Raw genomic sequence first — 13873 nt, forward strand, 5'->3', positions numbered from 1 at the left:
GCTCCGGACGCGCAGGCTCAGCGGCCATGGCTCACGGGCCCAGCCGCTCCGCGGCATGTGGGATCCTCCCGGACCGGGGCACGAACCCGCGTCCCCTGCATCGGCAGGCGGACTCTCAACCGCTGCGCCACCAGGGAAGCCCTGTGTTGTTTATTTTTTGACTCTCCTCCCCAAGACTGGGTTCCAAATGCTTTTTCACTTGATGATGAGACTGGATGCCAGAAACTAAAGTTCCAAATTTCATAAGTGATTAATGGATCTGAGACTGTCAGAGATGATATATCCACTAAATACTGATGCAGTTAAAGGAAGTGGGAAGACTTGCATGCCTTGCCTGTATTTGCAGGAGCATTTTCTCTCGAGGTTGTACTGTACAATATTTAACTGAGGAATGTGATCGTGAGGAAGTCACATCCCCTTTCCAGACCGTCACTTATAAAATTAGAGGATTTGACTAGACGTCTCACTTTTTTTCGGTGCTAAAATTAACGCAATTGTTTTGTATATACACTTACAGATTCCCATTACCATAATGAAACCTCACGAGAAAGCTCAAGTACCAACCGGAGTTATAGTAGGAAGTGCAATCGCTGGAATCCTTTTGTTATTAGCTCTGGTTGCGATTTTATGGAAGGTAAGAAATGTTTCATATTTAACAATAGAGGGGTCCTGAAGACCTCTGTCTTGAATTTCCTTATCACAGAGCAACCCTAAGTTTTATATGGTACCTCCTCGTCTATCATAAGAAAAAAGGAAATGCAAGTTTATTTGCAAATTCTCACTCATGTTCTTGAAAACAATCAGCAAGGATTTTATCTCCTTGGTCTTGGTCCCTTTTCTCCAACCGTCCTTTCATCCAGACCCTGAATGTTTTGTTCACCTGCAGGTAAGTAGACCCTGAAAAATTTAACTTTATGCAATTCATTTCACCTCTGGGTCTTAATCTCCTCACTGAAGGGCTGATGCCAGGTCAATACTCTGCACACTGACCTCTCCAGAGCCCCACGATTCCCAGAGGTGCAAGGAGGGGGGAGTCTGGGGCCATACAAAATAAGCCAGAAGTGGTCATGTTTTTACATCATCATCTTACAGCTTGGATTCTTCAAAAGAAAATATGAAAAAATGACCAAAAATCCAGATGAAATTGATGAGACCACAGAACTCAACAGCTGAATCACCCAGCAGTTCCCACTGCAGTGGGAAGGGGCAGCATCACAGCCAGGGTTTATTATTCGCATGAATGGATTTCTTAAAAATCCCAGTGTAACTTAATAATGTAACAGGTAAACTAGAACTGCAGGTCAGTTTGGAAAGAAACTGTGAGGGATTTGGGAGGGCAGGAGTATAAAGGGTAAAAGACTATTTTATGTTGGGGGGAAAGTGATCTTTACGTTGGCTGGTCCAGAGTTTACATGAAATGCTTCCAAACAGGAGAACTCTTAAAGAAAAATATAACCTTTCTCAGAATTTTTTTTTTGGGAGAAACCCAATCATCATTTAAAATGATTGTCTTTAAACAACAAAAGTGGAAGTACTCGGTATAAGTATATAATTAGCTTGGATATATTGATGCTGACGGGCAAAAAAAACAACACAGGTCTTCAACTTAACGCTGCTCATCCAAAGTTGCCACAGAGGATATTTTCAGTGATAATTTTGTTTCTACACTAGGTAGAATTTGCTGTTGTCAGCCCACAGCTGCTTCCTTAGAGCCCCTTTCTTGCGATGATGTACTTATCAAAACATGCTTGATGACTGGTAGGGGCTTCCTGCAGAGGAAATTTCCATTTCACTGGGGGAGGGTTAGGGGCCTAAAGGATTTAGAGGCCAAAGCACAAACTTTTGTTTAAAATCTGTAACATCATTTATGGTAGAATCTTGTCTGCTGGAAGCCCCGCCTGGAAGGAGGAAATTTTTCTCCTTTAGGATGCATAACTGGCTGACCCTGACTGGCTGGCTGGCAGTGGGGGGGGGGGGGGGGGAACCTTGGGAATTTTTGAAAAATGGGTAATTTCTTTGGAATCCTTCCTCCTTCCACAATGAACTTCTCCCACCTCCTGGTGCCCCCATATTCTCGATGCCTGCTGCTGCCCGCCTTCCTCTCCAGGAGTCCAGAGTTTTCCACCCTCCTTGTCCAAATCTCCCACTCCCAGGGCAGCTGCTCTTCTCCAGGTGTGAGAAGGAAGTCATCTGTTTCACTTCCACACTTGCGTGAATTACTGTATAACCCCCTTAACTTCAGGGAGCTATTTTCACTTATTGCTAAATATGCAAGAAAGGCCCAAGTGAATTTCTAATTGTTGAGATTTCAGGCAGGGTAAACAAGGTAAAGTATAAACATCTCAGGAATTTGCAAGAAGTTACAAGGAGACATTAGAAACCACCCAATCAGCATGTGCACCTGCTGTGCTTGTCTGTTTCTGGAGGACTTACACTTCCAGAAGAAGGACTTCCACCTGGGAGTTTGCTCACCAGGTAGAGGCTCACGCCCCCATACCTGAGAGTCTTATTTAGTCGTCAGATCGGGATGAAGCCTGGTGACCTGTATTTTACAAGCATCCCGGTCCTTATGATGTAAATGGGCCACTGTGAGGACCACCACCCATTTCTCCTTCTGCACCTTCTTTTCTCTACTTCTGAGCCCACCTATGCTCTAGGAGGGACTGGGAGAAAAAGGGCAGAGATGCGAAGTCCGTGGGGACTCTTTTATGCCAGAAAGTACATACCTGAAGCTTCAGACAAGTCACTTAGCCCCTGTAAACTTCAGTGTCCTTGTTATAAAATGGGGAGACAGACTGGGGCTGAGCTCAGCAGCGACGCTTTTAACTTTAAAAACCTACTATCTGGGTTTCTTATAACAAATAGACAATCCTCCAAGAAAGAATCTGACACTGAAAAGAATTCGGAGGAAAACAGGTATTTGCCCATGTGTGCCTGTGATGGCAGTGCAGGGCTGTATGCACAGGTACAGAATTTATTTTGCATCTGACAAAACAAAGGGGGAAAAAAAAACCAATTAGAAATAAAACATCAGGGGTTTACAGCAAAAACAGCATGGTATTCTCTAGTTACGTGTGCTAGAGCCCAATTCTTTTAACAGCTGGTTTCAGACACTGTTTCATTCCAAGAAAAATTGTTTTAAAAAAAGACTGGAGGGGAAACTGGTCATTAAGTTGAAAAAGACTATTTAATAAACTGGGTAACTGCTGTACATATTTACTAGGTTTTTGATGTAATATACTGATAATATTGGAAGTCATCCTTTTATTTTACTCTGCCTCCCCCACTTCCTTAGATGATAAACACTAATCTGAGGTCGCATACTCACAGTGAGCTTGCGAGCTCTGGCAAGCCTTGCCTTGGAGGAGCCGCCTTGACGGCACTGTTTCCATGAAGGAGTTGGATTACTATAAACTAAAAAATTAGCCATTTGTCTCTGCACCATTTATCGCACTGGGGCAGGGTTTCTCAGCCTGGGCACTACTGACATTTGGAGCCAGGTAATTCTTTCTCGCAGGGGCCTGACCTGTGCATTGTGGGATGTTTAGCAGCATCCCTGGCCTCTGGCTGTGGCCTCTGCCTACGAATACCAGACACTCCCTCTCCACCTCATTGCGGTGATCAAAAAATGTCCCGAGACATTGGCTAACGCCTCCTGGAAGGCAAAATCACCCCGACTGAGAACCATTGCACTAAGCAAGTGGCCTAAATATACAACTTCTGTTACCAGATCACAGATTTGAGGCAGAGGCTCTAGTGAGGAGTATTTCTCAAGCACTTTTAAGCAAAGGTCGAGTATTCATCCAAGAAATTAAAAAATTATTTGAGAAAAAAAGCTCTGTATTCCTATTCAGCCATACTTTTATTTTAAAAGTAAGTAGAATATGGGGCTTAAAAGATGTCATCTTCAAAGTTTCCATTTCATAAATGGTGTATAGACAATATATATAGAATGTGATAAGAACTGAGTTGCTTCATGCATGGCTGCCACACAAGCCTTACAAAATAGTAAAGTAGAACAGTCTGAAAAAATTGCATTGAGATTTGAATTTGTGCATTGTCCATTTTAGCAGCAAAATGAGAACCGGACAGATTCCTAGCTGGCTGTGCTATTTTTATAAAATAGTAAAAGTTATTAACTGTGAAAACTAAAACCAATTTATCATAATCACACAAGTGATTATACTACAAATTATTATAGAAGGTATAATTTTATAATGTATCTATTCTGATATACAGCTATAATGTATTATGACAGTCCCATAAATTAAGACATTAAGCAGAAAGCATTAAACAGGATTCCTCAAACTGAGCTCCCTGGTCCATCATTAATACAATTTGCACACAGCAAATAATTATATACACAGCTCTTAGGACTATGCCCCCATTATCGCATACTCATTTCAATGAATTCGAAAGACTAAACCTCTAGAGGTAAAAGGTATACATGGGGGTAAAGTTTGAAACAAAAATGTTAACTATTTCTTTGAACCTTAAAGAACGAAAATGTAGCCATTATGTAAATATAAAAAAATGGTTTCATTCGTACCTGATTTATTTTGGCAGATAAAGTCAAAACGTAAATGTATATATTGCACAACTATGTTAAATTGTATTTTTTTAAAGACAAATTGTCTAGGATAGTTTCCTTCACACATAATGTATAAATCTTTGTTAAGTATATTTGCTTTTTTGATAAACTGGTTTTTGTCTTTTTCTCTCCACCAAAAATATAAAAATGAATATGCATGTTTGTATATGAAGTTTCACAAATCGTTTGATTTTTGAGAAGCAAAAGATCAAATTGGAGCAGTAATCAACAAACTAGTCTAAGAGCGTTTCTCCTATTAAAGTATGAGAATCAAACAGAAAAGTATTATTTAATTGTAAACCCTTTTTTAAATACCACATTACTGAATACAATTAAAATCATTTTGAAAATAAAGCTATTTACTTTGGAATTTGAATTTTACGACTTAACGTATTTCACTGTATTTATCTTATGCACTCACTGAGCTTCAGAACACATTCAAGACTCAGTAGAAGAAGAGTGAGGATGTATCTAACCTGTTACGTTAGTAGCAGTGGCCACAAGGATGCTTTTGCAGGAACCTTAAACTGCCTTCATAGCTTAGAGACTAGGTGTAAAGCCTTGCTCCTCACGGTGTGGTCGATGGGTAGGCAGCGCTGCATCACCTAGAGGCTGTTACAAAATGTAGATCTCAGATGCCACACAGAACTGAAGTCCAACTGGAAGTTTAAGATCACCAGATGATTCGTATTATGTTAAAGTATGAGAAGCACTACTCTAAAGCACAACTGACCTCTAGATATAAATATGTGCTTGATATAGAAAAAAAATATCGGTCAAACCACTGCAGCCTATATGAGTAGTCATCTGCATAGTTTTTAAAAAAATTTTAATAGTAAGCAAGAGGGTTTACATCTTAAGGATTAAATATGCTGAAATGAACGTGCTGAAATTATAAAACAAGATACATATCAGGCTCATAGACTGGCCCTCATTCTATAGCTGACGCATCAATGCAAAGGTTGCTGGGTATGTGTTGCCTTTCACACCTATGCACAAACATCTCCAATTCCTACCAGGTGAACTCCCACGTGCCTTCCTCAGTTAGTTTGGCCCATCTCAATTCTGGTGAAGCACGTCATAAGGGCAGCTGATTGCAGAACCACCACCAGTAAGCGTATCTGGTATGCTTCGTACATTAAAATACAACTTTGAAGAAAAAGAACATTCATTTTTCTTTAGATTGTCACAGAGTAGGTTAAAGACCTGTATCAAATCTACCATTCTGTCCCAAATCGGAAAAGTTTTATATTTATGTATTTTTAAAAAGTAATTCCTTTTATTCATTCTATATCACCTTTTAAAAACTACATAGAACATTTTTTTAAAATTCCTCATCCTATCATAACCCTTTAATATTTTAAACTAAGATACCAATTAAAGATTGGAAATAATCTTATTCAAAAAGAGGTACTGATTTTCATCTTAGGACCACTCCAACCTAACTAAAAGAAAAAGGCTACTAACTAAACTGAACTTCTTGATTCTGTGCAAAATAAAAGTAAAAAGCTAACTCAAGTTGTTCTTACTATACCCCTAGCTCTACTGCCCTCTGCTGGGTGAGCTACCTAACTACACCCCACAAATCGTTACTGCCCTGAGAGGCCTTTACTACAACTAGGTGCTCAGGAACTATGTAGGAGAGACACTGCAGGATGGGAGTGAGGAAGAGAGTGCAGAAGAAAAGCTGCACCTATCCACTCATTCATCTAGCCAGATACTTTTACGCATCTGTAAGCACTACAACTACACATCGTGTCACGTGTGTTTAATTTGGGGGCACAATACTTAACACCGACAGAACTTCTGAGCACTCGAGTGCATGTCATGGTTAGACACTGTGGTGACAGAGACAAAAAAATCCCTGGCCTCAGGAAGCTGGTAGTCTAGTGATGGAGATAAACGAACAGATGGAGTACATGAGGTAGTGATTAAGTGCCCCTGCAAGATACAAAGTAGAGCAAGGGAAGGGAACAGGAATTCAGTTTTAAATCGGGTAGCCAGAGAAGGCTCTCTGAGGAGGTGACATTTAATTAGGGAGGAAGTGAGGAAATAAAATGAGGAAGCAGACTATAGGAACTCCTGGAGGAAGGGCATTCTAGACAAAGAGACCAGCAAGGACTCTTAGGGAGAATAAGCCTGCCACAAAACACCATAGCAAAGCAGGGAGCCTGGTGCAAGAGAGGAGGTGAGAGGGGCAAGCAGGAGCCCGATCATGTAGGCTGTAGGTCATGGTGAGAGCACTGAAGTTCTAGGATGTGATTACCTATCAGGAGGTTCAAGCAGGGTGATGAAGTGACCCAAGTGGGAGAAGGAAGGAGGACTGTCACCAGACCACAGCAACAGTCTAAGAGAAATGGGAGTGGTGGCTTGGATGACAAATGTAGCAGCGGAAAAAAGAAATGAGTGGATTCAAAAGATATCCAGGAATTGTTTTCTAATTCTCCAATAGGTTCATTCAGGGATCTAAGATCAAGATTCAAACTTCTGGCTCCTTAATCACTATTTCTCAAAACATGCTGAAAATACAGTGGCTCAACATCATATCTAAAGGACAAAAATATCCACAAAATCACAAAACACTTCATTGTTGACCATCCGCTATTACTTTCACTCAAAGATAAAATTCTTTAAATTTCGCTACCTGTTATAAAAAACTTTGAAACACAAGTAATCTGAGTTTCCTACTTCTTGGGTGAATTTACATAGGCTGTCATACAAAGCCACAGTTCCAAAGTGAATTTAAACATTACAATCCACTTAAAGGCCGATTTTTTTAGGTTACTCTTCTAATTAGTTAAGCAACTAAGTTATGGGTATAGAAAGGCTGTGTCAAAGTGATGCTAGCCCCTTATTACCTCACCACCAATTAACACTGCCACACCTAAGAAACTGGGGATCAAAGACCCTATTTAAATCCAGTGCAATGCACTAAAAACTGTCAGGGATGTTCCATCCCAATTTTAGCATGCCCCAGATTAACTCCTTAACCTCTGTATTGGAGACTTAAAAGCATAATAGTCCGTGTTCCTGACTCAGAACAAAACCTACTCAAAATTAAGACATGATTCTTTAATAAAACATGCTTAGAGAATACTTTATGTTCTTTAAATATTTAATTACCATCAATAAAGATCCTCTAAAGAAATATTTGAGTAGAAAAATCCTGAAATCCACATATACCTCATGCGGACATATATGACATAATAAACATGTGAACAACATGGGTGCAAAATCCCGGGAATATCTGGTGGCCCAGTAATCTCATGATACTGTGCTTGCACACAGAATGTAACTGACTCTTGTCCGACCACCAGCCCCTGTTCTCAAACAGGAGCAGGACAAAGTTTGGTGGGAGGGAGGCAGGCAATGAATTCAGAGAGGGTAAGGCTGAGACCAGACAGACAACCCCATCTCAGTAAGGGAATAGTTGGTGGAGGATTTGTCAGCCTTCCCAGGATTCTTCTGGTCCAATCTCTGAATAGGGGAAGAAATAAACACCAAATAAGCAGGAGATTCCTAATGTCCATATGGCTGTTCCATAGGTCCCAGCCAAAGACAGGATGCAGGATCTTCCCCATGGTATCTAATATTGGCAGACAAAGACCACTGGTGGGTGCCTGGCACAGAACAGGCATTCAGTATTTGTTGAATAAATGAATTCCTTAGGTAAAAAATGCTTCGCTAGATGTAACTAGTGATATTACTGAAAAAAAAATCTTTGGGTATGAAAGTGTAAGTCTTTGTTCCCAAAATGCATAATGAAAATTTTATGATGATGTCAACTGCCCAAAATTATGCCAATATATTATTACTTTTAAAACTATATGGAGGTCAGATCAAGATGCCAAAGTACGAGGACATGGACCTCACCTCCCCTGACAAACGTATCAAAATACATCTATATGTGGAACAATTCACACAGAAAACCAACCGGAAACTTGGCAAAAGAACTCCTATACAACTGAAATGGCAAGAAAGATATCCACATAACTGGGCAGGATGGAAAAGAGGCATAAAGTTGGGGCCTCCGCCCCTGGAAGGGATCTGAAAGGAAGAGAGGGTCCGCACAGGTGAACCCTCCTCCTGGGGTGTGAGCAGGCTGAGCCACAGACTGGGCATCCCAGTCCTGGGGTCCTACACGGAGGAGACAAGCCTGGCTGGTTGCTGGGAAAACTGCTGGGACAGATAGAAGGGCTGGAGAAGCCTAAACTCTGTTCTTGAGGAGTGCACGCGTGCTGGCTTGCCAACAATCAGGGTGGAGAGGGCCTTGCACTGGTGGCTGCCACCTCGCTGCACTCCCCAATCCAAGCAGGGTGAACACCCTGGGCCCTGCTCACTCCACATCACATCTTGGCACAAGAGCTCAGCCAGCTGGACCCTGGGAAAAGACTCACTCTTGCTAGGCAGAGACGGTCCGGGGGGCCAGGGGTGATCCAGGTGGGGCAGCAACGGCCACTGTAAGCACGTGCACAGGCAGTGCCACTGGAACACACTGCAGTCAGTCTCCCGGCCGAGCAAGCAACCTGGCCTCAACCACTCCACAACTTGGCACTGGATCTGGGGCAGACAGGTCCTGGGAAGACTGCCACTGAGGCAGCCCAGACCTCTGGTGGCAAAACAGCCACCTCAATTCCTGCAGCCACAGGCCCCAACCTCCAGCCCCAGCTTAGCAAACGCCCCAGCTTAGCAAACGCTCCAGCCCCACCCACTCCAAGCCACAGCCCTGTACTAGATCTGGGACAAACACAATGGGGGAAGAGCCCAGACCTCTGGTGGCAAAACAAGCCCCAGGCCCCAACCTCCAGCCCCAGCTTAGCAAACGCCCCAGCTTAGCAAACGCTCCAGCCCCACCCACTCCAAGCCACAGCCCTGTACTAGATCTGGGACAAACACAATGGGGGAAGATATGGGACCTTGGGCTGTGTGTGAGCAGAGCCACAAACACCTACACAGGCACCACCTGGGTCCTCTGTGAGCTCACGGGCCTCACTTGCTTCAGCACTCCCCTCCTTTGGGGCAGAGCACACACTCAAGGGGAAGGGAGCCTGACTGAGCCTGACCCTCAGAGCTTCTATTCCAGCAACTGGGGACCAGACTCCACCCTTATCAGTGTGGTGACAGCCACAGGGCAGAGAGGAAGTCCTGCCTCATACCCTGCACAGGCTTTAGATCCTCCAACACCAACCACACCCCCTATCAACGTGATAGTGGCCAGCACACTCTGAGGGAAGACGTGGCTGGCATCCATATCAAAACCAGCCCCTACACCCAAGACTTTGGACACACACAGTCTACATAGGGATGCTCCCACATAAAAACACCCCTTCAAGATCAAAATAGATAACTTTCTCCTAAGTTCATAGAGACAGAGAAAGTTAAGTAAAATGAAAAGGCAGAGGAAGTAGCACCAATTAAAAGAGTAAGAGGAATTCCCTGAAAGAATAAATAACGAAACAGAGTTCATCAGTCTACCAGACTCTGAGTCTAAAAAGTTGGTAATAAAAATACTAACTGAATTAAGAAAGATTATCGCTATAAACGCAGATCACATTAAGAAGGAACTAGAAACCCTAAAGATGAACCAATCAAAAATAGATAATTCAATTTCATAGATGAAAAACAATCCAGAAGCAATGAATAGCCAACTAAATGACACAGGAGAACAAATAAGTGATCTGGAAGATGGAAAAATGGAAATCACCCAATCAGAACAGTAGACAGAATGAAAAATTTAAAAACATGAAAGCAACATATGAGATCTATGGGATAAATATAAAACAGGCCAACCGACACATAACAGAGGTTCCAGAAGGAGAAAAAAGAGAGAAGGGGATCAAAAATGTAATTAAAGAAATTATGGCTGAAAACTTCCCAAACCTGAAGAAGGAAACAGATATCCAGGTACAGGAAGCACGGAGGCTCCCAAACAAGATGAACCCACAGAGACCCACACCAAGACATGTCATAGTTAAAATGGCAAAAGTTAAAGATAAAGAGAGGATTCTAAAGGTAATAGAAAAACAGAGTCAGTTATGAGGGAACCCCCCCCTAAGGTTATAAGCTGATTTCTCTGCAGAAACTTTGCAGGCCAGAAGGGAGTGGCATGATATATGCAAATTCCTGAAAGGGTAAAGCCTGCAGAGACAGAGAATTTCTCAGCCAAGCAAAAACTAAAAAAATTCAGCAATACTAAACTTACGCTATAAGAAATACTGAAGGGTCTTCTGTAAATGGATAAAAAGAATCTATAGGAAAGGGAAAATCCCAATAGGAAAGGCAAATATAAAGTAAGGATTGAAGATCACTTAAATAAATCAGTACATAGATTAAAAAACAAACAGAAAATGTAAAAGCAATTATAACTACAATAAGCAGTAAAAGAATAAGCATGAAGATGTAAAATAGTACATCAAAATCACAAAATATGGAGGAGGGGAGTAAAAAATGTAGATCTTTTAGAATGTGTTTGGACTTGAATAACTTAGTTTAAAGCAAGTAGATATAGTTATGGATCAACATACATGAACCCCATGGTAACCACAAATCAAAAACATACAACAGATTCACAAAAAAACAAAAAGAAAGGAACTCAAGCATACTACAAAAGAAACTCACCAAACCACAAAATGAAAAAGAAGAAATAAAGTAGAACTGGAAAACAAGGAATAAAATGGCAATAAGTACATACCTATCAATAATTATCTTAAATGTCAATAGACTAAATGCTCTAATCAAAAGACACAGAGTGGCTACTGTATAAAAAAAAACGAGAACCTGCAATATGCTGCCTAAAAGAGACTAACTTCAGGGCAAAAGACATACCAGACTGAAAGTGAAAGGATGGAAAAAGATATTTCATACAAATGGAAATGACAAGAAGCTGGGGGTAGCAATACTCATATCAGACAAAATAGACTTTAAAACAAAGGCCAGGGGCTTCCCTGGTGGCGCAGTGGTTGGGAATCTGCCTGCCAATGCAGGGGACATGGGTTTGAGCCCTGGTCCGGGAAGATCCCACATGCCATGGAGCAACTAAGCCTGTGCACCACAACTACTAAGCCTGCGCTCTAGAGCCCGCGAGCCACAACCACTGAAGCCCGCGTGCCTAGAGCCCGTGCTCCGCAACAAGAGAAGCCACTGCAATGAGAAGCCTGCTCGCCGCAACTAGAGAAAGCCCGCCCACAGCAACAAAGATCCAATGCAGCCAAAAATAAATAAAATAAATAAATTTAAAAATCAAACAAAGGCCATAAGGAAAGACAAAGGAGGGTATTATATAATAATAAAAGGATCAATACAAGAAAAGTATATTACACTTGTTAACATATACACACCCAATACAGGAGCACCTAAATATATAAAGCAAATACTAACAGACATAAAGGGAGCAATTGACAGGAACACAGTAACAGTAGGAGACTTTAACACCCCACTGACATCAAAGAACTGATCATCCAGACAGAAAATCAATAAGGCAACAGAGGTCCTAAATGACACAAATGACCTGCTGGACTTAACTGATATGTATAGGACACTACATCCAAAAAAAAGCAGAAAACACATTCTTATTAAGCATGCATGGAATGTTCTCTAGGCTGGATCACATACTAGGACACAAAACAGCCTCGAAAAATTTAAGGCAGTAGAAATTATATCAAGCATCTTTTATGAACATAATGGTATAAAACTAGAAATCAGCTACAGAAAGAAAAACGAGAAAAACACAAAGATATGGAGACTAAACAACATGCTTTTAAAAAAATCAATGGGGCTTCCCTGGTGGCGCAGTGGTTGGGAGTCCGCCTGCCGATGCGGGGGACGAGGGTTTGTGTCCCGGTCCCGGGGGATCCCACATGCTGCGGAGCGGCTGGGCCGCTGAGCCTGCGCGTCCGGAGCCTGTGCTCTGCAACAGGAGAGGCCACAACAGTGAGAGGCCCGCGTACCGCAAAAAAATAAAATAAAATAAAAAATAAAAAAATAAAAAAATCAATGAGTCAATGACGAAATCAAAGAAGAAATAAAATACCTGAAGACAAATGACAATGAAAACAACCTTACAAGATTTATGGGGTATAGTAAAAGCAGTTCTAAGAGGGAAGTTCATAGTGATAGAAGCCTTCCTCAAGAAACAAGGAAAATCTCAAATAAAAACTTATCACCTAAAAGAATTAGAAGAAAAACAAACAAAGCTCAAAGTCAACATAAGGAAGGAAATAATAAAGATCAGAGCGGGAATAAATAAAATATAGATCAAAAAACAATAGAAAAGATCAATAAAACCAAGAGCTGGGTTTTTTTTTTTTAAAGATAAAAGTGACAAACCTCTAGGCAGGCTCACCAGGAAGAAATGAGAGAGGACTCAAATAAACAAAATAAGAAATGAAAGAGGAGAAGTAACAACTGATACCACAGAAATACAAAAAAAAAAAAAAAAAAAAAATCAAAGCAATCTACAGATTTAGTGCAATCCCTATCAAAATACCCATAACATTTTTCACAGAATTAGAACAAAAAAACCCTAAAATTTATAAGGAACCACAAAAGACCCAGAACTGTTAAAGCAATCCTGAGGAAAAAGAACAAAGCTGGAGGTATAACCTTCCAGACTTCACACTATACTACAAAGCTACAGTACTCAAAACGGCATGGTACTGGCACAAATACACACACATAGATCAATGGAACAAAACAGAAAGCGCAGAAATAAACCCACACATCTATGGTCAGTTAATACACAACAAAGGAGGCAAGAATGTACAATAGAGAAAAGACAATCTCTTCAACAAGTGGTGCTGCAAAAGCTGGACAGCTCTATGTAAAACAATGAAATTAGAATATTCCCTCACACCATATACAAAAATAAACTCAAAATGGTTTAAAGACCTAAATATACGACATGACACCAAAAAACTCCTAAAAGAAAACATAGGCAAAGTATTTTTTGACATAAATCTCAGCAATTATTTTCTCCGGTCAGTCTCCCAAGGCAAAGAAATAAAAATAAAAATAAACAAATGGGACCTAATGAAAGTTAAAAGCTCTTGCACAACCAAGGAAACCATCAACAAAATGAAAACCTACGGAATGGGAGAAAATATTTGCAATGATGCAACTGACAAGGGGTTAATATCAAAAATATATTTATAAACAGCTCATATAATATCGAAAAAACAAATGAACCAATCAAAAATTGGGCAGAAGGGGCTTCCCTGGTGGTGCAGTGGTTGCGCGTCCGCCTGCCGATGCAGGGGAACCGGGTTCGCGCCCCGGTCTGGGAGG

General features: G+C 41.2%; 2 protein-coding genes across 2 annotated transcripts in view; one reads left to right on the top strand and one right to left on the bottom strand.

Moving 5' to 3' along the window:
- ITGA2 (integrin subunit alpha 2) overlaps positions 1-4304 on the top strand; it is a 112258-nt gene extending 107954 nt beyond the window's left edge. Inside the window, exons 29-30 of the mRNA XM_055086887.1 lie at positions 518-634; positions 1093-4304. Of these exons, the coding sequence (XP_054942862.1) occupies positions 518-634; positions 1093-1173 (198 nt within the window). The 3' untranslated portion in view covers positions 1174-4304. The remainder of the gene's footprint in view (positions 1-517; positions 635-1092) is intronic.
- A 620-nt stretch (positions 4305-4924) lies between these two features.
- Positions 4925-13873, bottom strand: part of MOCS2 (molybdenum cofactor synthesis 2) — a 19590-nt gene continuing 10641 nt past the window's right edge. The window contains exons 7-8 of the mRNA XM_028492902.2: positions 5608-5740; positions 4925-5203 (exon numbers count right to left, since the gene is read on the bottom strand). Of these exons, the coding sequence (XP_028348703.1) occupies positions 5651-5740 (90 nt within the window). The 3' untranslated portion in view covers positions 4925-5203; positions 5608-5650. The remainder of the gene's footprint in view (positions 5204-5607; positions 5741-13873) is intronic.

The sequence above is a fragment of the Physeter macrocephalus genome, chromosome 8 (genome assembly GCF_002837175.3).
Source record: "Physeter macrocephalus isolate SW-GA chromosome 8, ASM283717v5, whole genome shotgun sequence".
NCBI lineage: Eukaryota > Metazoa > Chordata > Mammalia > Artiodactyla > Physeteridae > Physeter > Physeter macrocephalus.